Consider the following 25,362-nt stretch of genomic DNA (forward strand, 5'->3'; position numbering starts at 1 on the left):
TTGTGCTCACTGGAAACTAGGGGGTAGGACCAAACCCCACACCTTCTGCATACTGAACAAGATATAACGGCCTGTTTGACTGTGGACAGGAGCTGGTTGTGCACATCCATTCAGTTTAGAAGTGGTCTGCTGGTCTTCTATACATCGTACAGGGCCTCCAGACTGAGGCATTTAGTGCCACCTGAACACTCCAGTGTATGCGAAATGGGAATGGGACTGTGTGTCCAAAGCCCCGCCTTGTGCGATGGAGGAGCGGTCCTGTCATGATGAAGTAAAAAGGAGTTTGACAAAGGCAACAAGACCACAAGAGCCTTTGCCGGAGCCTGTAAGTGTGGCTAAGCCTTAACGCCTTCAGGAAAAACAAAAGTGGCAGCCAAAAGTGCTTTCTGTTAATTTACGTTGTGCTTACGTTAACTGCCAACTTAAGTATGCAACTCACTATGCTAGCTAGCTCTACCAACTTGTCAGCCACTCTTATCCCAGTAGCCTCTGCCGTCAGCCTTGAATCAAGTTAGCCGGCAGTAGCCGTCTGCTCAAGTGTGCAAGGCGAAGTTCAACAGCAATCAAAAGCTCAATGACATTCAGAATATGGAAGGGATGGTGCCTGTTTCAAGAGGCACACAGGAAATGGCAATCTTTGGCACAGGATTTTAGGTTATTTGAGGCGTTCCACTGTACAAGGATCTTGAGGGTCTATTTACAGAAGTTACGTGCTTTGAGATCGGTGCAATAACTGCCAAGACTGCTCTGCCAAGTCACACCATGAAGCCTTTACACCTTATATCCAAAACGTTATCTTAGCTGATTCATGAGATCTGTGTGAAGCTAGATGTATAACACCAGCTAAATATTAGTGCGAAAGCACTATTCCGATGGGTAAACCCCGAGCAAGCTCTTGTAATGTTTGCGGGTTTGTGCCAAGTGAAAGAAGAAAATAAAATAAATCAAATAAAAATCTGCAACTGACATTTGTACCTGCTGCGGCACAAACAGTTCAGCTTCACTGGCCACTGCACGAGGGCACTAGGCTATCACCGTGGCCAGACAAGCCTTGTGTTAAACTGCTACACACACTCTCGCTGTGCATTGCACATTGTCAGCTAATACTACTATCAAACTAATATTAGCTACGTAGTGGTAGTGACAGATGTGTTGTACATGTGCTGCCGTGGACAACACTATGGCAGAAGCACGGCACCAGAGCAATATGCGTTGTCGTTGACGACAGCACTGCTGCAGAAACGCGGCACTGCTGCAGAAACGCGGCACTGGAGCAAGGGCTGCCAGCATACACTGGGCAAATTGGCCCTGACAATGAAAACATTGAATACGCGCATAACTGGCTCCCTGGGTGAGTGGACACCTCAACTGCGCTTTAAAGTACGTGGAGGTGGTGTGCACCAGCAGAATACTGTGCTTGGGCACAGTCTTTCATGCTTACAAATGCTAAACCACCAGCCATTTTTGACACACACATGCACGCAACAGTGAAGAGGCAGCAAGCCTTGTGAAATAATATGTTTTATTATAAATATACTCAGCAACTAAAGTAAAACCATCAACCTAAAGGTGACTTCCGAATTGCAACACACGGATGAAGCAATGTTGCAGGTACACAAGAACAGAGAAGCAGATGAGGCTACAAGTACAAGATGCGCTTGGTGCAATCCCACATAAAAAGCACGTCTGAGATGCAAAACGTGAAATCTCTGCAGTACGTCGATGCGTTTACCTTCAATGGAAAATCAAAGAAAGAAAATGGGGGTCAAGCAAGAAGAAATGCTCTCAGCAGCCATGAAGGCACATGCCATGAGCCTACAAGTACTGATAAATAAAGTACATTTGGAGCAGTATATATAATATATATATATATATGTAAAAAAAAAAAACTGGCGGTTAACTTTAGGACGCTTTTTTTTCTCTCTCTTTTCACTACAGCTTGGAGCTATCACAAGAAACCAGGTGTGAGTATTTACTGAGCATTGTGCTCATATTTGTAGTAACTGCAACATGAAGAACAAAATGTGATGAAACGCTCAGAAAAAAAAGGCAAAAAAAAAGAGATAGTGGTGCCACAAATGCAGGAAATAGGTCACAACACTTAGCATTTGCTGGTGCTGGCTTTCACAAGGTTGATGTTGAGAAACATTATTGTGCTGCTACAAGATCCTCCCGGGGTACAGTTATGCAGGCAGCGTTCGTGGCTCCTTTCCCCGCTGGGGTTCGGAAAAAATGTTATCATATGCACGTTGTACAAAGTATTATCCGTCGCAGTGGCCAGGCTCACTAGTGCGCAACCACTAGAGGTGAAAGTTAAAAGTGATTCTGTCTCCCATACCTGTGTCCGCTTAGCAACACGTCAGAGGCGTAAGGCATTATTATGCTTGCCACCAATATCTCACACACTTCGCCATCTCGAGACTCTGCGCCAAGCGCGCATGCATGCACACTGTCGAACAACACTCAGAGAGCGCCCCCACAACAAACAGCTCAGAGATACCGCAGCACACCACAATATTGTGTCGTTGCTACGTGAGATAACTGTTCTCGGAGGAAATTCTCTGCAGTTGCAAAATAAAAAAAAGAAAAAAAGTGGTTGTGCACTGTCCCCAAAGAAGCTAATACATCTCAGCTACACGATAACGGTGCCGCACAGCTGCCGATGGCTTTCTTCACACACACACACATACAGGTGAAAAAAGAAAGAAAGCCACACTGTTCTGAGAGTGCATATAACGTGCTGCCCATTGTTTCGAGGCATCCGTCAGTCTTTCCCACATGAAATCACAGTTGAGAATACGTTCTCGCGGCGGTGCGAAACCCCAAGATAAAGAGAGGGAGCATGTAAGGAGGGCAATGAAAGGTGCAACAAAATACGCAAACACAAAAAGTGAAAAAGTTTTCACCCAAGAGCCAGAATAAAGTCTGGCTGAACTTGACCTCGGCGGCCTGCAGTCCATTCAAAGCAGCCCACAGCGCACTGAAAGGAAAAACCTTGTCTGCACACTCGAGCAATTATCCAAAACATGTACAGCAGTTGAATCTCCATGAAACCATCTGAGAAAATCTTTCTTTTCCTTCACAGAAGCAAGCGTAAATTGCTCATTCTGAAGTCAACCTTCAAGTCTATTTGCAGACGCGATATATACACCATACAAACAATGCTCCAGAAAAAAAAAAAAAAAAGAATCTTCTTTCCAACACTACTCATCAGCAAATGTTGTGCACTACCAAGCTATGCTTTCCTTAACACTCATCTGTGGCGAAGCGCACTACAGCGCTAAATGTGTTCTTCTAAGAGTCTCTCCAAGGTGCTCCCACAACCAAACTGGCATGCAGTAGAACAGAAACGTTTGTCATAAGACAAGAGCACCTAAGTGGATATATGTTCATCTAGGAACACAGTGTGAACACCGGCAGAAAACAAGGAAGGAAGAAAATCTGAAGAGGCAGTTAAGGCTGCTACCACTCCTTTAAAAAGGAGCATGCACACACACTCGCACATGTACACACACATACGCACACACATTTTTTCACCATGTTTAGCACACAAAAGCACTACTCCAAAATGCACCGCGTTAAAAAAACAAAGTGAAATAAACTCATTGAGAGGCGAAGACTGGAAGAAGGAAAAAAGGCAGAGAGACAAAAATTGAGATGCAGGGCCTCAAGTTTGCACAGCACGACTGACGGCGATGGCTCGTCATCAGGCCAGATCTGTGATCCGAGCGGGGTCAGAGTTCTTGTCTGTGCCACCGTCACTGTGACTGGTGGCCTCATAGTCGTCGTAGGCGTTCCAGGGACCCTTGCTGTCCTGGACGGGGAGAATGCTCATCGAGGAGCGAGACGACGTGCTACTGGTGGAGCGGGTCGACGAGCACAAAGCCAGCTGCTGCAGGCCCTCTTCGTCCTCCGTTCCTTTCAGCTCTGCGAGGAAATACGAAGAAGTGCCGCATATGACGTCTAGCACAGAAATACATGTCTACAGCACTTAAATTATACTGCTGCACCTGCCCGGTGTATGGCCATGAGATACCTATACATTCTGCTCTGTAGTTCACAATAAGCTGTTAAAACTTAGTGCTCGTATCCCTCCCATATTTCTCTGCTGTACCCATCTTGAGTTTTCTTTTGTTGAGATTAACCCTTTGAGGGTCGAATTATTTTGAAGAAAACTTTTCCAGGTGGTCAAATTACTTTATTGCGGATCTTGAATCTACAAAATGTATATAATCGAGAATAAATAGTAAAAAAAAAATTAGGAACAGTACTTTGGTGACAGCATCACTCACAACTGGAAAATGTTCAATAGAATAGAATAGCAACGGTGATAAGCAAGCTAAGAGCAGCACCAATAAAGATAGAAATCAACTTTCGCCGCCTCTGCAAAACAGTGCCCACAAAGAGAAAACACGTTTCGCGCCACTCTGTTGCGATCCCGCGGCGGAATCGAAACCGCGTAGGTGCGTTGCCACAGAGGGCGAGAATACCTCGCGAGCAACGGTGATAAGCAAGCTAAGAGCAGCGCCAATAAAGATAGAAATCAACTTCAGCAGCCCCTGCAAGATAGTGCTGACAAAAAGAAACTCAAATTTCGCGCGACTCCGTTGCGATCACGCAGCGAAACCAAAACTACAAAAGGGGTGTTGCCACAGTCTGTGACGATAAGTTCTGCTTATCTCCGTAAGAAGGCAGCACAAAATTCAAACACTTCTTGTAAGTCCTAAGAGGTGGCAGCACCCCCCAGTAAGCACGCATTGTTCTTTTGGCGCAAAATTTCAAATGGAAGATCGAAACCGTACCCGTACGGCAAAGATCTTGCGGGACAGAAAACCGCCGCCGTACATATACGGCAAAAACCTTCAAAGGGTTAAACAGTGCTACATGTTTAGACGAATACATATAAAGACATGACAGGATAGGCGCCGACTCAAACTATGTTTATTGACGTGCATGTTTGTTGAGTTCAAAAAAAGAAGACAGTGAGCGCATGCGCATCTATGACCACAGAACGAAAAGGTCAAGAAGGGGAGGGGGGCAGCAAAAAAAAAATGCCTATGAATTCAATATAATGTATAATTCCATATAAAAGTAGCAGTAAATGCAACACCATAATATCTATTTGTATGATAGCCACTTACTGCATGTAGATTACCGAGCATAAAAGTCGTGAATTTATTATGTTTCTTCATATTCATTGCCTCGGAGAAAACGCATTTTTCAATGTTATCATTGGACTCCGAACAGCTGAGACCGCAGCCTTCTATCGACGTGCAATATTGACGAACCACACTGAGTGCGCGGAGAACATGGGCACGGGTTCTCTCGAGTCCTCGTCAATTTGCACCACTGACGTCCTAGTTATCTGTGACATCAGCAATAATGGCTTCGTCAGCAAGCTCTCCTGTGGTTTCAATGACGTCGTCCGCGGAGATGAAATCACCTACGAGCCTACGACTGCCCCATCACAAACAGCACCAGTATATTTGAACAATTAGATCCAAAAATCACCAAGGTTAGCGACGGCCTCATCGGGCTCACCTGACATAGAATTTGCTCCATATTTTCCAGAAAAGCAGAGACCAAAATATTGGAAGCAGTTCTGCATAGTTTCGTTTTTGACATCATTCCACAGCCCACTCGGCATAGACGGGCGCCCAAGAAGTCGATTTTTAGGTCTCTTCCAGTCCTCAGGTTCTATACAGGAGCCGTTTAATCAGATGTTTTCTACAGCTAACCTTCACCACACGGATAATCCTCTGGTCCAAGGGTTGAAAAACCAACATAACGTTCGGCGGCTGGAAGTGAAGTGCAATGTTCTTGCTGCTATATCTCGACGAGACGGGGCAAAAAATAATGTTTCATTTGGCAAACATTCAAAAGAAAAACATAGGTACACACAGTGAAACCACAGCTTTTGTCTGATACTCAGTCACTCCCACTGCCTTTCGAGTTTGTCGCACTACTTCAGCTGCTGCTCTCAGCGTCCCAAAGCAGGCTGTCGAAGTGGTTTGTAATCAAACACTTTTTAAGCAACTTGGCCACATCAACCCGGACAAACTTCCATGCATCCGAAATCCATCTTGCAATGGTTGACGGGGACATTTTCTGCAGCTTTCTCATTGGTGTCTTCTTCTGGACACCAGCGTGTCTTCTTCCAGAAGACACCCTGGTGTAGTACTTGGCCGCAACCTTCTATGAGGGCTTGGGCAGGGCATGTACAGTCGACGACCGAAAATTCGGACGCCTGATTTTTCGGACGTGCTTGATTATTCGGACTTTTTCGCAGCACCGCGACATGGCCCATAGAGCCAATGTATAAGAGCGCTTGAAATTTCGGACGCACCACAACTGACCACTCGATTTTTCGGACCTCGTTCGCACTCGCCGCCAGTACCCAAGCCGCCATATAATGTTTAGAGCGCAACCTCATGAATTCAAACTGCAGGAGAGATCGAAAACTTGACCAAACAAAATGAAATTCAAGCTTGAAGGGAGCCTCTTAACTTGCGATGCTGAAATTCTGCACAAGTCGGCACATTGCGCCCGTGTGGTTACGAATTCGTACTGTTCTTGAATGTCTTCCGCCGCACGAACTTGAACCGTAGTCTTTCGTCCCGAATTAGGAACGCGAATACGATCGCGGAGGCTATGCGCGCGCCGTGGCCTCCGCGATCGAAGCGCGCTTTTGGCGTGCCGCCGGAGCAGATCGCGGCGGCCACGGTGCGAGCACAGGAGCTTCCAAGTGCCGTCCATGGATGGCGCCCGAGGCCGTTATCATCATAAACAACTTTTTCTCCGCCACGATTTTCTGCTACCCCCATCGGCATCAGCATCACCAGCTCCAGCTTTTTGTGGCATGTTAGCACGTTCGCCGTAATAGATGCGATTGTGGCTTTTGCGTGCTGCCGCCGAGCATTGCAGTTTTATCGCGTTGTGCAAGCACCTTAAGCTGCACGGCTGGTACAGTATAATCTCGTTACAACAGATCCGGCTACAACGGATATTCGGATATAACATACCGATTTGCGAAGTTTGGTCGGTTTTCCTCTTTTTTTCTATTGACTGAACTTCGCCTACTGCGGATTCAGCTACAACGGACACTCGGATAGAACGGACCAGATTTTGGAGATAATTTGAATTCGCACTTCATTACAGCGGACTTTTTGGCAGTAAATGCGGCTTATTTTCAAACGGTCCTCGGATCGCGGCCGGCAAAAGCAATGATGGCGGGTGCCATTTTGCTATCGCCGTCTACAGCTGCTGCGTACCAACAAACTCCGAACGTAAACTGTCAATGCTCAGCTCGCAGCCGCGGCTCGCCGAAAAAAGAAAAAAAAGAAAACAGAGACTGACTTTAAACATAAATCGACAACTTCTGCTCCTCTTTCAGCCAGACTGGCCAAGCAAAAATTGCCTGCTGCACGCACCTCGGTCACTACTTTTTCGTGATCCAGTGCCCACTCACCTTTCTTTTATGGACCACTGGAGCAGTACAGTAAACTTTTCTCAAAGCACTTTTTCGACGTACAGAGGCGGTGAAAAAAATTCAAGCTGTGCGGCATATACGCGCTGCTCGAATTTTCGTTTGTCGCGTTTGGGACCGGGTGGTAACGAAAAAATGCTAGAATCGTCCATGATGCAATGATGGACGACGACCTAGGCAAGCAAGAGCGATGAAAGGAAATTTGAGCAGCGGAGCGCGTAGGCGTCACGCTGTTCACGATTCTTATCGCATTTTTATCTGCTGGTCCGCGGTCGGCTGACATCGCGGCATGCGCCTCAGAAGGCCAACAGCTGGAAGGAGATTGAAAGCGATAAAACAGCGTATCTGCCACACTCGCGTGCTCTGACTTCCGAAATAACTACTCGGTAAACAGTAAGCCGAACAGACAGAGATAAGCAAACTGCTTAAGACAGTGCGCCGCGCGGCTGGATTTCGGACGCACGCCTCGGAAGTTACAGGCTGCTGCATGCTGCTGTGCGGAAGATGGCCCTGATTGCGCACGTTTCGTATTCACGCAGTGGCTTTTTTTTTTTTCGCTGTTTCCGGAAGTTATTGTTAGCGCACGTTTCGTATTCACGCAGTGGCTTTTTTTTTTTTTTTCGCTGTTTCCGGAAGTTACTGTTAGCGCACGTTTCGTATTCACGCAGCGGCTTGTTCAGCCTGACCTGCCCATGTGCTTACAGCGGCTTCTTTTCACGTTTCGCCTGACCTGCCCGCGTGCGTGGTAGTTAGTGTGTGGACAGGATGGATGCGGAAGATTCAGTGACTGCAGGGCCTTCTCAGGCTTCGCAGTCAAAGAAACGGAAGCAAATATCCCTGAAGGAAAAGCTGCAAATTATTGAGCAAGTCGAAAAGGGGAAGAAGCAGTCGGACGTCGCAGAGGCTTTTGGCCTATCGAAACAGACCGTCCACACGATCATCAAGAACAAAGATGCGATCCTGACAAAGCAGGTGACCGGCGACCTGCAACCTAAGAGGTTTCGATTCCGCGAGGCTTCGTATCCGGACGTCGAAGAGTCGCTGCTGGTATGGCTCCATGACGCCCGTTCTCGAAACATACCCGTGAATGGTTTTCTGCTACGGAAACGGGCGGAACAACTTGCCGTCGTTTTAGACCACAACGACTTCAAATGCAGTGAAGGGTGGCTAAACCGTTTCAAATCGCGGCACGGAATCGCCTTTAAGTGCATTTCTGGAGAGTCGGACAGCGTCGACGACAGTGTGGTGGCGGGCTGGAAAGACCATTCGCTGCCGGGTCTGCTTGCGGGCTACGCTCCGCGGGACATTTTCAACGCTGACGAAAGCGGACTTTTCTATAAGCTGAGACCGGGAAAGACGCTCGCTTTCTCTGCAGATTCATGTCACGGAGGGAAACAATCCAAAGAACGTGTGAGCATTCTTCTGTGCTGCAATATGGATGGGAGCGAAAAAGTAAAGCTCCTTGTCATAGGAAAATCTAAAAGGCCTTTGTGCTTGCGCAAAGTGCATGTTCCTGTAGACTGGGAGTCAAATAAAAGTGCCTGGATGACAAAGGACATCTTCAACAAATGGCTGCTGAACTTTGACAGCAAGATGAGGAAAGAGAAGAGGAATGTGGTACTGTTCCTGGACAACTGCTCGAGCCATATGCAAGTACCAGAGCTGCAGGCCACCAAAGTGCTGTACTTTCCTCCTGGCACAACATCCAGAGCGCAGCCAATAGACCAGGGTGTTGTTCACTCTCTGAAGGCCAGATACCGCACTCGCCTTGCAGAGCGCCTGCTCTATGACATGCAGCAGAAGAGGGAGTCTGTGATAGACTTAAAATTTGCTGTACAAATAATTTCAGCTTTGTGGGAGCAACTCGATGCAAATATTATAAAGAATTGTTTTCATAAAGCTGGATTTATTTTGAGCAACAATGAGCCACCAGCACCTCTGGCAGAGGATCCAGACCAGCCAGATCCAGCGCTATGGGCAGCTGTGCAAGAAGCATTCGGCACGCAAGACTTTACGGAGTATGCGGACGTGGATGCTGAATTAGTCGGCACGGAACAGTTGACGGACGACAAAATTGTTGCCCAAGTCAGGAAAGTGCCTGCCATAGAAGAGCAGGAAGATGAAGAGGACGAAGGTGGCACTGTCCCTCGAAAGGTTACCACCTCCGAAGCACTGCAGCACATCGAAGGCTTGAAATCGTTTTTCGAGCAAAATGCTGCACCTGACGAAGTAAATCGCCTTGTGCTAATGGAGGCACGATTAGTGTCAAAAGCTGTTACATATTCAGTTCAGCCAAAGTTGACCAACTTCTTTCAGAAGTGTTAAGTGGACAATAAACCTTCAGCGGAAATAAACCTTCAAACCTTCAAACCTAAAGCTTTTGTTGTCGGCAGGCATTGCTTGTAGTTTATTCTGTTTATAACAGACTAATGCGTGGTTATAGACCAAAGTCTGTTGTAACAGTATTTGGATTCTACAGACTTCCCTTACAACAGACCAAAACCCTGGGCACCATCGAGGTCTCTTGTAATGAGATTATACTGTAGTTAGCTCTCGAAACACGGTAAGCGTGCGGCGGGCAGGAAATTCGATGTGGCCGAGAAGCACGTCCGATGATGGGGCAACCAAAAGAGAAACACAAGCTGCTAAAAGCGCGCTTTCCGAGGCAAGCCGTGCGAGTTTCCCGAACTGGAAGAAGAGCTGCTCCTCTGTGTGGCTTCTTTTGGGATGAGCATGCACCAGAGCACAGCACCAGCTCAAGAGTCGAAATACTCCGCGAGTGACAACTGAACGTAGAATAAATGTCGCTCATTCCCTGGTTGGTGTGTTTTCACTTAAAAAAAAAAATTTTTTTTCGCACATCGCGTGCATAGTCCGTGCCTTGAAAATTGGCCCTCAAATCTGGAAAAAAAAGTGCGACCCTTATACGCGTTTATACGGTACATCGCACAACGAAATATAGTCATGAGGAGCTTTAGAATGTGTGCAATAAAGCTGCCTGCTTCCTCCGGCATATTGGTAATAAGTTAGTGATTTTTTCGGTGAAATTTGATTTTCCGGATTGCCCGATTTTTCGGTCGTTTTCACGGTCCCTAGAGAGTCTGAAAAATCAGTAGTCGACTGTAATGTGAAGGCAAGATAACGCCTGGACCTTAAGGGTAACAGAGTGGATTCCAAGAGAAGGCAAGCGTAGAAGGGGGCGGCAGAAAGTTAGGTGGGCGGATGACATTAAGAAATTTGCAGGAATACGGTGGTCGGAACTGGCGAAGGAGAGGGTTAATAGGAGAGCCATGGGAGAGGCCTTTGCCCTGCAGTGGGCGTAGTCAGGCTGATGATGATGATGATGACTCGTACTCCTGTCGGAGATTAGCTTTAAACGGTTTGTTGACTAAAACGTTGAGGGGCTGCAGCACTGGCTGCATGCTGCCTGGAACCACAATCAAGTCGCAATTGCTGCTCAGAAGCTTGGTCTTTACCTCCGTATTAAAGGGGCTGCGAAACACTGCCTGAGGGAATACCGGCTATACTTCAGGTGGGTTCTTTATGTCACACAGATGCTGACTTAAAAAGAATTACAGGAATCGATGCACAGGAATGGGAGTTATTCAGTGTAGAAATTTCAAAATACAAGCAAACAAAACGCTGCCCTCAACTCGATTTTGGCGGGGCTTCCCACTCCTATTTCGCTCTCCCAATGACGGCACCTGGCGCAACCAATCAAAACAGCCAGCCAGAGCACGTCGCGGAAGTTTGTACTCCATGGTTGCCTGCTCTCTGTGAGACTGGCAGCGTTGTTTCCATGCCAGAGCGCCCCTGGTGGTGTATTTTTATTTTACTTGCTTTGCAGGGCTTTTATCTAAGACGAACAAGTTGTTTTTGTTGATCTAATATAAAACGCAGACAGGTGACAAAATGTGTCTCTATTTATTCACACAATTTGCAGTATATTTACTGTTTGTCCGGTCATCAAGCTCGCGCCAGGTGATGTCATATCCGCTGCTAAAAACCCGCCACTGTGTGGCGACACCATCAGAGCCATGAAGTTGTTTTTGGGAGGACATTAAAATATTAAAAAAACGGAATGTACGCGGTATTACCGACGCTAATAGCACCATTATAACTCACTGTATGCAATCAACAGGCAAAACAGTTAACTAAGATTGTGTTTCTGGGCCCCTTTAAGATGGCTGCAAAACACGTCCAACAGGAGCATTGACCACGTGCCTGCAGGTCTGCCGAGCAATGCTCCCGGGAGCTATTGCCAAATGACTCAAATCCAGACAGACATCAGCTCTGCTGTCATTCAACCTTTCTCCTGGACTCTTACAATGACAACTTTAGGAAATCATTCATTTTTTTGGCATGTTTTTGGCATGAGGATATGTATGACAACAGCTTTTGGCCGGCAGGATGTTGTGCACAGCATCACTCCGACACGCTGCTTCTCGTACCCTGTCATCTTCACCTTCACTTCTACAGCTCCTACTTCATTAACTGTGCATGCCCTCAGCATGTCAAAATACACCGGCATCTCATCAGTATTGCCCATCTGGCCGAGCTCGTAGCTGCGTTCCCTGCGGAGCTTCATCACATACCGCTAAAAAGCGATAAGCTTTTATTTGAAATCAGTTGGCAGCTCCTAGCATATTGAAGTTTTAGAAGTGAAGAAGTGAAGTTTATTTTGACATCGATTTGTCAGAGGTGACGGGACAAAAGGCAATTCATTTTTTGCCTGACGTGGCCCCGTCACCCGTTACATTGCTCAGGGGGGTGGCAAATTACAGAGTAAAGTACAGAAAGGAAAAACAAGCTACTTCTGCTACAAGCTGCTACTTCTGAAGACTCAGCGGCATCTGCTGATCCAATGGATGATGACAAAAGAGAATACTGGGGGAGCTTACAGAGCCGACCACTACTGTGCGAGGTATGCTGTTTAACAGAAGTCTAAAATGGTGAAGCTTTTCTTTTTTCTTGCTGCTGAAAGTTTTTGTCAACAGCTTCCAGGTTTTCGAATAAGCAGCTAGCTGCTCAAAAGCTAAAGGCTTGGAGAGGCTTGCAGTATTCACAGAACCTTGAAGAGCAACTTATCAGGGATGTTGAGGTCCTTTGGTTTTCCTTTTGGTCCTTTGCCATTGGTTTTCAGCAGCATCACTGAACGCAATAAAGATGAAATTATCATCTTCCCTATTTATACGGTAGTGAAGCTGCTACTTCAGTACAGGAATAAAATCGTTTGTTTTCTGAAGTTACAACTTCAATACCCTACAACTTATGTTCTATGATAGGCAGGATACTTTTCCCTTTGTTTCATTCCTTGATGTCAAGAAAAACTAATGGAATGCATTTAGCTAGTTCCCTGCAGCAGAATTTCTTAAAACTCTTACATAACATATGAAGTGGGTGCACAAGGACTTGCTCTACAGCAAATTAAATGGCACCTTTGGAGTCTGCATACAAAAATATATGTTCCCTGAAGACTTCATAATTGTGACTTCATTAATAAAAATTCTTGGTACGAGACCCCCTTCCCCCCTTAATTTCACCATGAGTCTCTTCAAACATGCTTGTTCAATAGAAAGGGTCATCCCAAAAAGATTTAGGCCTCATCAATGGTGAGCTATGAAAAAAAGAAAAGCACAGCAGAGCCATTCTAGAGGGCAAGATCAAGGCAGAAAAAAGGGGACAAACGTGAAGTCTTTTGGTGCACGTACTGTCTGCACCTGACAAAAACACGAGTGGCCTGCCTCAAAAGCAGAGAGATAAGAAAGATATCAATGGTCTCCAACCTAGCTGGAAGCAGAGATAACGTATCACGGACCTCTGGTTTAGGTCAGCATGAAGATAGCCCATCAACTGTGCAAGGGACACCTCATGGTTTCATAGCCACTGTATGCGATAAGAACGCCAAGTCCAGATAAGGGGGAAGAGCTGGCTGCAGCCTCAGAGAAGTTCAGCCCGGGAGAAATAATGCACCTTGTCCCAAACTCTAAATGATGAAATATTTAGACCCGCTTTAACAGAGGCAAGACAATTCTGGTGTAGTTCTATGTTTTGAGAAATTCATCATACTCAAAGGAACGATGTAGAAAAAAAAGAAAAAGCTTAAACATCTCCACAAGTAAAGAGGTTGATATTATGTTCATTTTGAGGGGACAGGGTATATGAAAAAATCTGAAGGGGCACTTAATCTCCGCCTTAAGGGTATTACGAGAAAGCTTTAAGAGGTTTACTATTACAGTCGAACCTCGTTATAACAAACACGGATACAACGAATTATCGGATATAACGAAGTGAAAGAAAAGTTTGGTTGGACATGCTTTATTTTTAAGGGAGTTCTATCTGTATAACGAAACGAAAAATTCAAAATTTGACACTGTATCGGTTATAACGAAGCAGTTTTTGTATTCACGGGGCTCAAAATGCGCAAACAAGTAGGAAAAATCTCAAAACACGCTAAATTTTGATCTTTTGAAGCGCGCGCACCTAAAATGTGTTTGAATCACCCGCGCTTCCGCACGAGACGCCATCTAGGGAGAGCGAATGAATCTAGTATCAACGGCTGCCTAGCACGTGACTGGCACGTGATCGAACCGACGCCCGCTCCCCGGCCACCCCCCCGGCCACCCCCGCAGTCACAATTTCAGACCCGCGCGCGCTATCTCTGCAGTTCAATCTGTAGACGCCGTCGCGGAACGCGTCTTGAAACGAAGATAAAGATATTCAGGGCAGTTGACAGCGGGCGCAAGGAAAAGTCATTGCCACGGGCTTCGGTGTTGCGCCTAGCACTCTTATCTATCTAGATAAGATGGTTGTCTTGAGTGCAAGGCAAAGATTGCAAACGCCCACTCTGCAGGCGCTGTGAAGAATGACAGCAAGACAGGATGTTGAAGATGCCTTGTTTGCATGGTTCAAGGACGTTATAGCGCGTAACCTGCCTGTGTCTGGTGCCGTCCTTCAAATGAAGACGAGAAGTCTCACTTCCGTCAGAGGCCACAATGACTTTCATGCAAGCAGTGGCTGGCTGCAGCGATTTAATGACCGCCATCGGATTGTTTGCCACGTCTTGTCTGGCGAAGAAGCAGCCGTTGGCGCCGAGAACTGCGAGAAGTAGGCAGAAAGCTTCCGCATGCAACTGGGAGGCAAGCGGACAATTTCGGCGAGACGACATGGCGTCAGCTGGCGGTTCCGAACGTTACGTTCGAGGAATTCATCTGTGCAGATGACAACTTGGCTGTGGCGCCCGAACTGACTGACCAAGAAATTGCTGATCAGGTGGTTTCTGCAGATGATGCTAGAAACAGCGATGCATGTGAAGATGGCGAAGTGCGAGCTCTCAGCAGCGCCGAGGCCGCTGACATGGCCAGGAAGTTGAGGGGGTACCTCGAGAACCTACCTGTGGCCATATCAGCTGACATCGGGAAAGCGCTGCTCTGTGTTGATTTCGTCGAGAAATATAACCTGTCAAATAGCGTGAAGTGCCGCCAAACGGAGATTACGTCGTTTTTTAAATAAATCAGTTTTTGCACCTGGCCATGCATCCCGATTTGTGAGTTCGCTCTTGCTTTCCAGTACGAAATGTAAGGCGAGGTTTCATATGCTTATACCACGCTTTAAATTCAAAAATAGTGCATTTTTTCAACCCTGTGCTGTCCATCTTAAAGTACTCTTTACTTGGGCTTATTAGCGACCTTTTCTGCGGGAATTTGAGTGCATACTTTTATAACGAATATTGGATATAACGAACGAATTTCCGCGCAAAATGCGACTTCTTTATAACGAGGTTGGACTGTATTTACAATACTGCTAACTCCTATTGAAGGAGTTGTGGGATGGCTGTGACGTCAAAATGTGGTTATAGGTCGTGTGAGGCATGAAAAACTGCAATATAATCGGTGCTTCTACACATACGTTGTCATTCCGGCTCTGGAGCAAGGCTGGCTTCAGCACTCTAGTGAATTAAAACGATGAAGCAGCGATTACCGCATTTACCCAATTCCAACGCGCACCTTTTTTGGGGGAAAATAGGTCTTAAATCGCATGTGCGTTGGATTCGGGTACAAACCGAAACTGCCCCGTAGCTGCCCACCGTAATCGCCATTATACGATGTGGGAGCTAATTAACTGCTGGCAACCATGGGAGCACGTTTGCTCTTCATTTTCTGCATCGCAGGAGCCATTCTCAACTGGTGTGGTGCTTGCCATTTCTGCCAGCAAGCATGGCACAAAAGAATTCATGGGACGAACCGCCTTGCCTCGCTTTTGCTGCGTTTACGACGTGAGTAGCAAGCTATAGTGTCGTCCGTAGCGTGACGGTGGTGTTCTCCGGTGGGTTCTCCGTGCGACATTGTTTTTGAGAATGGATGCAGCGGCCACGAAGAGACGTCATGTCCGCCATGAGAATAGCTTTAAACGCAAAGTTATTCTGCACACAGAACAGAGTGGCAATAGGAATGCTGCCCGTCATTTTGGTGCGCCAGAGACTTTGTGTTCACAACTGGCAAAGACTGAAAAAGTCAATCTTTGAGTGCAAAATGTCAAGCAAAGGCTGCCATGGTCTGCAAGCGGGGAGGTTTCCCGACCTTGAAGATGAGCTGGCCCATCGGGGCTTGAAATTTTTTTTTTTGGTGCCGCAAATTGGGCGCGCGTTGGAATCAGGTAAATATGGTATGTCACAGTTTTTCCATGCCTCACATGACCTATAACCTCTCTTTGACGTCACAGCCATCATTTGGCTGCTGAAACCGAAACAGCATGACAGAAAAATTCGGTTATAGATTTAGCGGTCGTAGGCAAATACCACGTAGTGATTCATGTACAGTAGTGTCTTCCACATCATTATAGAGAAGAAAACATGCCACCAAAATTAGGTGTCTATACTCGTTAAAAAGTTAAGAAGTTACAAGAATTGAGAATGATATGGATGGAACCAAATCACTTCATTTACTAGGGAGGCATGGAGTAGAGAGACTGTATGGTACAATAAAGTAATTCCCCCAGAATAGACATGGAAAATTGAACTGAAAAATGTGGCTTTCATGTAAGGATTGCACCCCATCAGAATTACAAAAAGATCGTGGAGCCATTAGTTAAGTGCATAAGGTCCCCCTTTTTTTTTTGTTTGCCGATCTCGCGAGACTAGACCACAATGCCATTAATTTCCAGACACCGATATTGAAGGTCATTAGTATTTATTGGCGCATGAACGTCACAAGTTTGGATCGCATGTTATTCTGCTTTCAATGCCAAAATCCACTGTAAAAACATACCTTTCACTGCCAAACAAATGTCAACAGAACTACAAAAAACAAAACAATCAAACTTTGCAAAGAACGAAAATTGGATGGAGTTGAAATCGGTGCGCCTTTAGGATTTTAAGTACAGAGCCTTTCATGAAACAGCCGTTTCACTAAGTGAGAGCAAGACAATGTCCTGAGTTTTCCGGCCTCCAGTTGTGTCAATGAACGGCAGCATCACAGCAAGTACACCAGGAGCATTAGGTCAGCATGGCACTTACCCATAGATTCTTCCTTTTCAACTTTCGTAGACGTGCAGAGATTTTCGGGGCCCACTGGTGACTTGCCGTCAGGAGTGGTCTTGCCCTTGGGCTTGCGCTTGCGAGTCTGGATGCTCTCCTTTCGCATTGCCAAGGGCCGGTTTATCTGCACAGAGTTAACGTGGGTCACATCAGCAAGGAAAAACAAGGGTATAAATTCAACATCATCAGCCCATCTATGTCCACTGCAGGATGACATCTCCCAGCTGTCTACAGTCCACCCTGCCCTAAGTCAGCTGAAGCCACCCAATCCCCGCAATCTTCCTAATCTCACCTTTTATACCCACCAGCCAATTTAGTTCTCCTGTAATGCAAAGGCCTTTCCTAAAAATCCCTAATTATCTCAGTTCTCCTCCAGCCACGGCCTCCCTACACCAGCAAATTTTCGAACCTGGCCGCTCCAGCTCCAACTAATTCCCTTTCCTTGGACTCTTATTCTGAGACATCACTTTTGATTTCAGACAGGACATCACTAACTCATGCTTGCTAGAGTCTCTAATCCATGCTGCTCTCTTTCAGTTTCTTAAATCTCAAGTCAAACCCTTTCTTTAGCCTCCAAGTTTCAGCCGCACAGGCAAGTCTACATCTGCAATATATAGCTTTCTACTGAAGGTAGCAGTAAGGAGCTACTTAAACCTTTAATTCACTGCGCACTTTGAAAGTGTCGTTTAATCAAATTTCAGGTAACTAGAAAATCTTAATCGATTTTGCAGGTCAAAACCAGAACTCATGGAAGCCAAAAGACAGTAATAAATTAATGTTATACATGTAATGGCTACAGCCCACAAACACTGGTAGCAAAGCACTGCATTTTTTTTTAGCTGCTATGGAAGCCAACATATAATAAATTTAGTTTTAACAAAATAATTGCACGAGCTACTAGAAGCAAAAACCTATTTTTGTGCTGGTCACTAACATGAGCAGCCAGGCCCCAGTGTCAATGGAAACATAAGCTCCAAAATATGCGACACAGACCTGCCAATTTCAAGCAGCTGCAAAGCATATAGCAAGCACGACAAACGGCAAGATTGGCTGGTCATTCACGAGTCATACTGGCCTGCAGCTAGTGCTTTGCTGACTGACTATCATCGTTACAGCAAGTTGACGATGACTTACATCGGCGGTTGAAACATTGAGTTGAGCCTGGATATATCGAGCCCGGATAATTCGAATTATTGGCTACATCGAACACAGATTATCCATTTTAAAATCCTGTGTAAAAGGTACAGTAGAACCTCGTTAATTCGAAGTCCGTCGGACCGCGAAAAATCATCGAATTAACCAGGTTTTCGAATTATCAAAAATTGACGAAAAATGAGAAATAAACATACGAAACATGGCTGCATCAACACTGCACCTTTATTTTGTCTGAAAAACGGTCACTTGAAGTAGTCATCGATGCGCGACTGCTTGGCGTGGTAGTTAGAGACGCGTATATACTTCGGCGCGCGGGCGAGAGCCGGTTGTGGTCGGATACGTCAGATCGGCAACGCTATGCCAGGCGCTCCGGCGACTTCTACTTGTGGCTACGGGAGGGGGGGGGGCTCGTTCTTCTGCCACCCTTTGATCTTCGTTCGACATGCCGCCTGGGAGAGGAGGTGAGTGACGAAGTGGGTATAGGGGAGGAGTGGCGCGGGAGGCATGTGCAGTGCATTCTGGGTGGGCGGCTTCGGCGTGCTCGGCGCGAAATAGAGACATGCTCCACGGTGTGGTCAGAGTGCGCTGAAGCCGTCGGACACGTCCGCGATCATCGCCGTGCCGCACACGCGCGCACGCTACGTCGGAGTATAAACGCGCCTGAACACAGAACACGTTTGATCGCGGCACCAAACAATCAAAACACTACGAGCAGCGCCTGCCACGAGCTAGACAAACAACGGAAACGGAGCCAGAAAAATTGTGACCTAGTGGCACCTGGTTGTTGCTTTGTCAACTAAAGCTAGCCTCCGAGACTAGTACTCGACTGTGCAGATCGCTGAGGCACAACAAACCACCGGAAACCGAAAATTGATTTACAGTGCCGCGTGGCTGCCACTCCGGCAACTCAACTATACTGGCCTCAGAGACTGGCAACACATTTTTCTTTTTGCGAATCACGGAGGCCACGGTTTAAACCTACGTATTATCCGGATAGGGGCGCGCTGGCTGTTCAAATTTTTTGCATGGAAACTGTTGTGACCGCCGAAAACCTTCGAATTACGCGGGATTTCGAATAAACCGAGTTCGAATTAACGAGGTTTTACTGTAAAGGAAGATAGCGCAGTATATCGAACTACAATTTCACCAGTCGCTTGATACAGTGAACAGTGCCCTGCGTCCCAGCAACTGTTGCTTCTCCTAACAAGCGCTCTTGGAACCTTTTTCTCGAGCCGAGACGAGTTGGCTGCACAGCCTTGGGCACCCCCCTGCAAGCAGCGCCAGTGTTGTGAAACCGTGCGATTAGGTGAACATGGGTGTACCTGAGGATGGCCTTCGAAACCTTGCACCCATTTTCCACACTGCATCTTTGGCCTAGCGATAGCCCTTGCCGGGCATATTTCACTGCCACAGGCGTTGCGGAAACCAACTGTACCTTTATGTGAATGAGCGATTATGCTGGTCATAGCGTACTGGTAACAGGATTAGGCATCTTATGATTGGCAGTGGTTAACTGAAAAAGATTGTCCGCTACAGCTTCGATACAACGCAAGTTGGGCCAACAAATGCCTAACAAATGGTGCGCTACCAACACGCTGGCGGGAGGCACATCATTGGAAGCGCGTCGCTAGCATGGCAGCAATATATTCTTGCTAGTAAGCTACAGATAAGTGTACCTATTGCCATTTCTTACAGATGGAATTATCGATGTATTGAGCTACTTTGTGATCCCCTTTGAGTCCGATATATTTGAGTTAGACTGTATACACAGAGCAGAATGAATGACAAGCATTGCATCCCGCCTTCAGCGAATAACCGCCCTCTCTACCCTTCACCTCAACCTGCCTCTACGTGCACCATAAGGGCTGTGACAAGTGGAACTTTCAACCTACAGTTCCGCAGTACCAGAGATATTTTTCCCTCTTAAGGGACTGGAATAGTCTTCCAAACCAAGTTCTCAATGCAAAATCCTGGGAGCAGTTTCTATCTTTCTGCATAACTAAAAGGGTCGTACACACTGATGGCACCTCGTATTTGATTTTACTTGTTCTGTCTCTCTGATAATGAGGATTTTCTTGCTTTCTTTGTTATGCACTCCTACCTTGGACGTGGTGGAATTGACAGTAAAGATAAACGAATAAATACCGTACATTGGTGCATATAAGTCTACTCCAAATACAAGTCGACCCCCTACCCCTCCCTCCAATTTCCAGCTCTCACCGGCCAAAAAAAATTAAAAAGTCGACTCCAAATTAAGTCAACACTACTATGGTTAGCCAAAGCAGCAAGATGCATGTCTACAGTGTTTCACGCAGTATTGGCATTGCAGTATATGCACAGCTCAAAGCAACAGACACACAATGGTGCAATCACGAGGCCATCAGTCATAGGCAAATGGAGATCAAATGCGATAAAACAGCATGTGTCACTGCTTTCCACACAAGCGTGCAGCCCTGCTGGCTAGCCTGGTAAGTGGCAAACTGAACAGCCATTGGTCCTGCAGTTTCGGATTCCGGTGAGATAGATGCTCTATAGGCTCAAGGTAGCTCGCTCTTGAGCTATCTACCGCTCTTCCGGGAAAGCAGTAGCCGGCGCAAGCACAATGTATATGGCGTGCAGTTTGAATTTTCATCAGTGGAGCCGACCTGCATATGAATTAGCTTTTTTTATGCATAAAGGTCCATGCGCACACAGGAAAGGGCACCTGAGCAAGGCGTGCTCTGCCCATGGCTATGCTGAAATAACCCAAGACCTCAAAAGTTCTTCTAAACCTCACAAACAGGTCAGCCGTGTGCATACATTGAGCCCCTAATTTCCAACTGTTGTGCTTGTCAAAACATGTCGACATATTGGGACAATATATGCAAAATAAATTTGCTGAAAGCAGCTTAATTATGGCTTCGTGGACCCCAAAAGCAGCAAAACAAGTAGCAGGAGAAAACAGTGCTGAAGTGATGCTTCATCAAGCAAATGAAGCCAAGCTAGTCGCAGCATAGTTGACTGTCGATAATTAAACCTCAAAGAATACTGAAAATTAGGCCAAATTTGGCGCAGTTCAAATTGAAGGGACCCTTTTCAACGCATTTGATGTTGATAGGATGAAAGCATCAGTTTTTGAATAAATCAAAAGTTTGAGTTAAGTGATTTCAAATTAACAAGGTTCCACTGAACAAAATGCAAGTGACAACAATGAATGCCAAAGAAGTGCATGCTTGCTCGGGTGAGACTCACATTGTGGAGCTTGAAGTAAAGTCCACAGGCGTTGCAGACGGGCTCGCCTTCATTGTTCCGCCTCCACAGGGTGGTGGCCGTGGTGCCGCAGTTCGAGCAGCACAGGCCGACTCGACGGGAAACACTGGGTTGCTGTTGGCAAAAACCAAAGGCGCAGCTGAACACAACAACAACAATGGATGGTGACGTGTGGCACTCATAATGCCATCTTCTTCTGGCAGAGCTGAGCTGACATAATAAGGGACACCTCACTGCTGTGGCGACCAACTCACAGGGTGACAGCTCACACGTCAATGAAAACTCGAAGTCAATGAAAACCCCAAGTGAGGCGGATATGCTACAGGCAGCTTTGTCGCACGCTAGTAAACACCCACAGTGCAGATCCTTACTGTGTGCTTACCCTGTGCATTATAATATTTACACTTCCAATGAACAAGAAATCTTGCCCGAATAGCACTTCCTACATATGTGTGCTCATTTCGCATGCTTTGATGATAATGATTAGGAGGAGGAAGAGGAGGACTGCATAAAGAGTCTGTCCATGACTGGCAGACAGCCAGTTTCGGCCTTGCAAAACCCTAAGGCTCCAGCAGTGCTCAGCCACTCACTAGTGCTGAAGACAGAAAACATGGCGCCGAGGCCAACACTTCAATCAGCATCCTGAGCAGGTTGAAGGTTTTGGAATGCGCATTCACAGGCAGGGTTACTTGGACAGTTGGGCTCAACACAGCAATCATAATTAAACACCACCCCTAGATCCAGTGCATGCACCGGCCACTCTCATCATTTTACTGCCCACATTAAGTTGCTTTCTTACTGGTACTCACCAACGGGGCAGGAATGTGGAGGCTAACAAAGAGGGTTCAACAATTAAGGACACAGCAGCAAGCTATGATAGATGCAACATTATGAGAGTGGATAGGGTCAGGGAACAAAGGCAAGTTGATGCCATCCTAGTTGAAATCAAGAAGAAATGGGCAAGACCCATAATGGGAAGGCAAGGCAACTGACAGCTGTTAACGGTAACAGACTGGATTCCGAGAGAAAGCAAGCATAGCACGGGGCAGCAGAAAGTTAGGTGGGCGGATAGGATTACGAAGTTTGTGGGGATAAGGTGGCTGCAGCTGGCACAGGTCCAGATTAGTCAGAGATATATGGGTGAAGCCTTTATCCTGCATTGGCCCTTGACAGGCTGATGATCATGAAGTTTCTTTCGTACATAACGTGCCAAATTTTTGCAAGACACCTCTATCGGTGAGTGATTGACAAACCTAAGGCATGCGTAGAATTACTGCTCACTTCTAACACTTGTCAAGGTGCAATGTGCTGCTGCAAGTAAACAATGTAACGACATACACCTTGTGCAGCGTACAAAGCACATCCTCACATCATGAAACCATTCAATGTAATTCAGATTTCAGGCAACCCTTGTATCCCTTCACCGAGCATGGTGCATCCGGCCTTGCCCAGTTCTGAATCAGCACTGAAAAATGCTGTCGGCATGCATACAGAGAATGCAGTTGGGTTTGGCAGAACAGGGACACCTATGCCTTGAAATACGCAACAGTCGGTTGAGCTGTAATACCACAAGCTGTGACCTGTACCCTCAGCCCACTACACTGTGTGCTACAGTGCTGTGGTATTTAATACCCCTGTCAAGCGGTCAAGTTAAGTGCACTTAGGGGGAGTGCGCTTCGGCATCCCGAGTGACACTTTGGGCTATGCGGTGCTAAACGGGAAAGCAAAGTGCACTCATAGTAAAAAAATAGACAGTTTTAGTATAGCGTTTGCATTTTTTGCGTACGCAACACGCAAGATGTTTGCGTACGCTAAATTCAAAGCGCGAACAACACCTTTAGGTGAGCGTTTGCGGACCGTTCCGCAATAGGCGCTAAGTAGACATACAACATCCAGGTTCAGCCCCGTTTGGGTAAGTACCTAGCGCCACCACACGTCGAAAAAAAAAAATTGAGGTCGTTTTGAGAAGTGCTAAAAATGGCCGTTGCCATGACGACAGTGTACACAACCTGTCGTTAGGCTTACGAGCTTGAAAACAGACTGCTATCTCAAGAGTACCGGCAAGTTATCGTACATAACATTGCGTCCCAGTGAAACGACAGAAAGCGGAAGCAAATACCACCATTTATTGCCAGTTGAGCGCCGAATAATTCAATGACGAGGTATTTTAGAACCGAAGCGGGCAAACAGGGCGCCGCCATGTTTTCTCCGCAAGCCCCGCAAAGACGCTACGCTATTTCCAGAAAATTGCGTGCGTACGCTAAACGCTAAGCTTCTTTTAGCGTTCTGCGCATGCGCATTCTACATGCGCTATTTTATTGCGTACGCAAAGGTTTTGCGTACGCTATACTAAAACTGTCTAATGGCGACAGAAAATGAGCGGAATTTCTGAACAGGACGATGGAAAAGAAAAAAAGACTCATAATATTTGATTGCTTAACGTGATAGCGCAAACAAAACGAGGTTCAACAGTTTTTAGCGATGAAAAAAATGAAAATAGCAGAAAAGCCAAGACCGGCCAAGACTATCCAGAATTTCGACAACAAACAAGATGGCGGCAGGCAGCGATGTTGCATCTGATCACGTTTACTTGTTTTGTTGCTTCGCTTGTAGCTATAACCAAGGAACTTTTTTCTGAAAACAGTATTATAGCACATAAAATAAAGTTGTAAGTACTTTTTATGCACTATAAATTTTGTACCATTGGAACAGCTGGCGTTGAGGCTACGCACTCGACCAGCAAAGTGTGGTCCGTGAACGCACTCTCAGCGGAGTGCACTCTTCCGCGAGTGACACTCCACTTGAGTCGTTTAGATGCACCAAAGTGTACTTACAGCGAAGTACACTCTCCTTAAGTGCACTTAACTTGCCCGCTTGACAGGGGTATAAGCCTTCAGCTGTGCTTCCTTTCACAACTACAGCGAGATAATGCTTATACAAATGCATCGCTTCAGTCTTTCGCTTTTGCTTTCACAAAGACTTATGGTTTGGTTGGTTTGGTTTATGGGTTTTAACTCACAAAGACTTATGTACAGCTATAATTTCTTCCTTCCACTACAAGATGAACACACTACAGCAGCATGAGCACCACTGCTTCTGCATGTGACACAGGTTACAGCGATGGATTCAATGTATGGGTAGTCTTTCGCTACAGGCTGCCCCATTCTGCACCTCCTACTAGCTCGCTCTGCGCATTTAGAAGAGTTTCCGTGCTGAGCTTGTTTTTCATGCGCACCTTTACTTCAGAAAAAGATAAGTAAATGCTATGAAAATCCACAAAACCTATTTTGAAGGAAGTTCAGTCACAACTAGAATAAGAATATAGGTCTATCTTAAGGCCGATAGTAGGTGCCAAACTGAAAAGTGTAGCGGCTACAGTACTTCCATTTGAAAACACAAAGAGAAACCTGGCTGCACTACATGCAATTGCGACATTTTTGCTAGATTTGAACTGTCAGGGTTTAACGTTCCGAAGCGACATGAGCTATGAGCGACACCATAGTGAAGGACTCTGGACTAATTTAGACCACCTGTGGTTCCTTAACATCTGCTGATATCACACAGCACACAGGCATTCTCGTATTCCACTTCCATAGAAAATTACGGCCACAGCTGGGAGCGAACCCACAATCTATGCTGCGACTCTGCTACCTGGAGCTTTCTTTACTGAACTCCGACAGCTCAGAAATTGGTTTGGTTTGGTTTGGTTTATGGGGTTTAACGTCCCAAAGCGACTCAGGCTATGAGAGACGCCATCGTGAAGGGCTCCGGAAATTTCGACCACCTGGGGTTCTTTAACGTGCACTGACATCGCACAGCACACGGGCCTCTAGAATTTCTCTTCCAAAGAAATTCCACCGCCGCGGCCGGGATCGAACCCGTGTCTTTCGGGTCAACAGCCGAGCACCATAATCACTGAGAAATTGGCATTTTTAGT

General features: G+C 46.3%; 1 protein-coding gene across 2 annotated transcripts in view; it reads right to left on the reverse strand.

The window, feature by feature from the left end:
• Positions 1-1,503: 1,503 nt before the first annotated feature.
• LOC149358774 (uncharacterized) overlaps positions 1,504-25,362 on the reverse strand; it is a 161,720-nt gene continuing 137,861 nt past the window's right edge. For both annotated transcript variants that reach the window (XM_089570960.1, XM_089570959.1), the window contains exons 6-8: positions 21,408-21,539; positions 17,001-17,145; positions 1,504-3,927 (exon numbers count right to left, since the gene is read on the reverse strand). In XM_089570960.1, the coding sequence (XP_089427086.1) occupies positions 3,707-3,927; positions 17,001-17,145; positions 21,408-21,539 (498 nt within the window). In that variant the 3' untranslated portion in view covers positions 1,504-3,706. The remainder of the gene's footprint in view (positions 3,928-17,000; positions 17,146-21,407; positions 21,540-25,362) is intronic.

Source organism: Amblyomma mixtum, chromosome 2 (genome assembly GCF_055824585.1).
Source record: "Amblyomma mixtum isolate Tamu chromosome 2, ASM5582458v1, whole genome shotgun sequence".
NCBI lineage: Eukaryota > Metazoa > Arthropoda > Arachnida > Ixodida > Ixodidae > Amblyomma > Amblyomma mixtum.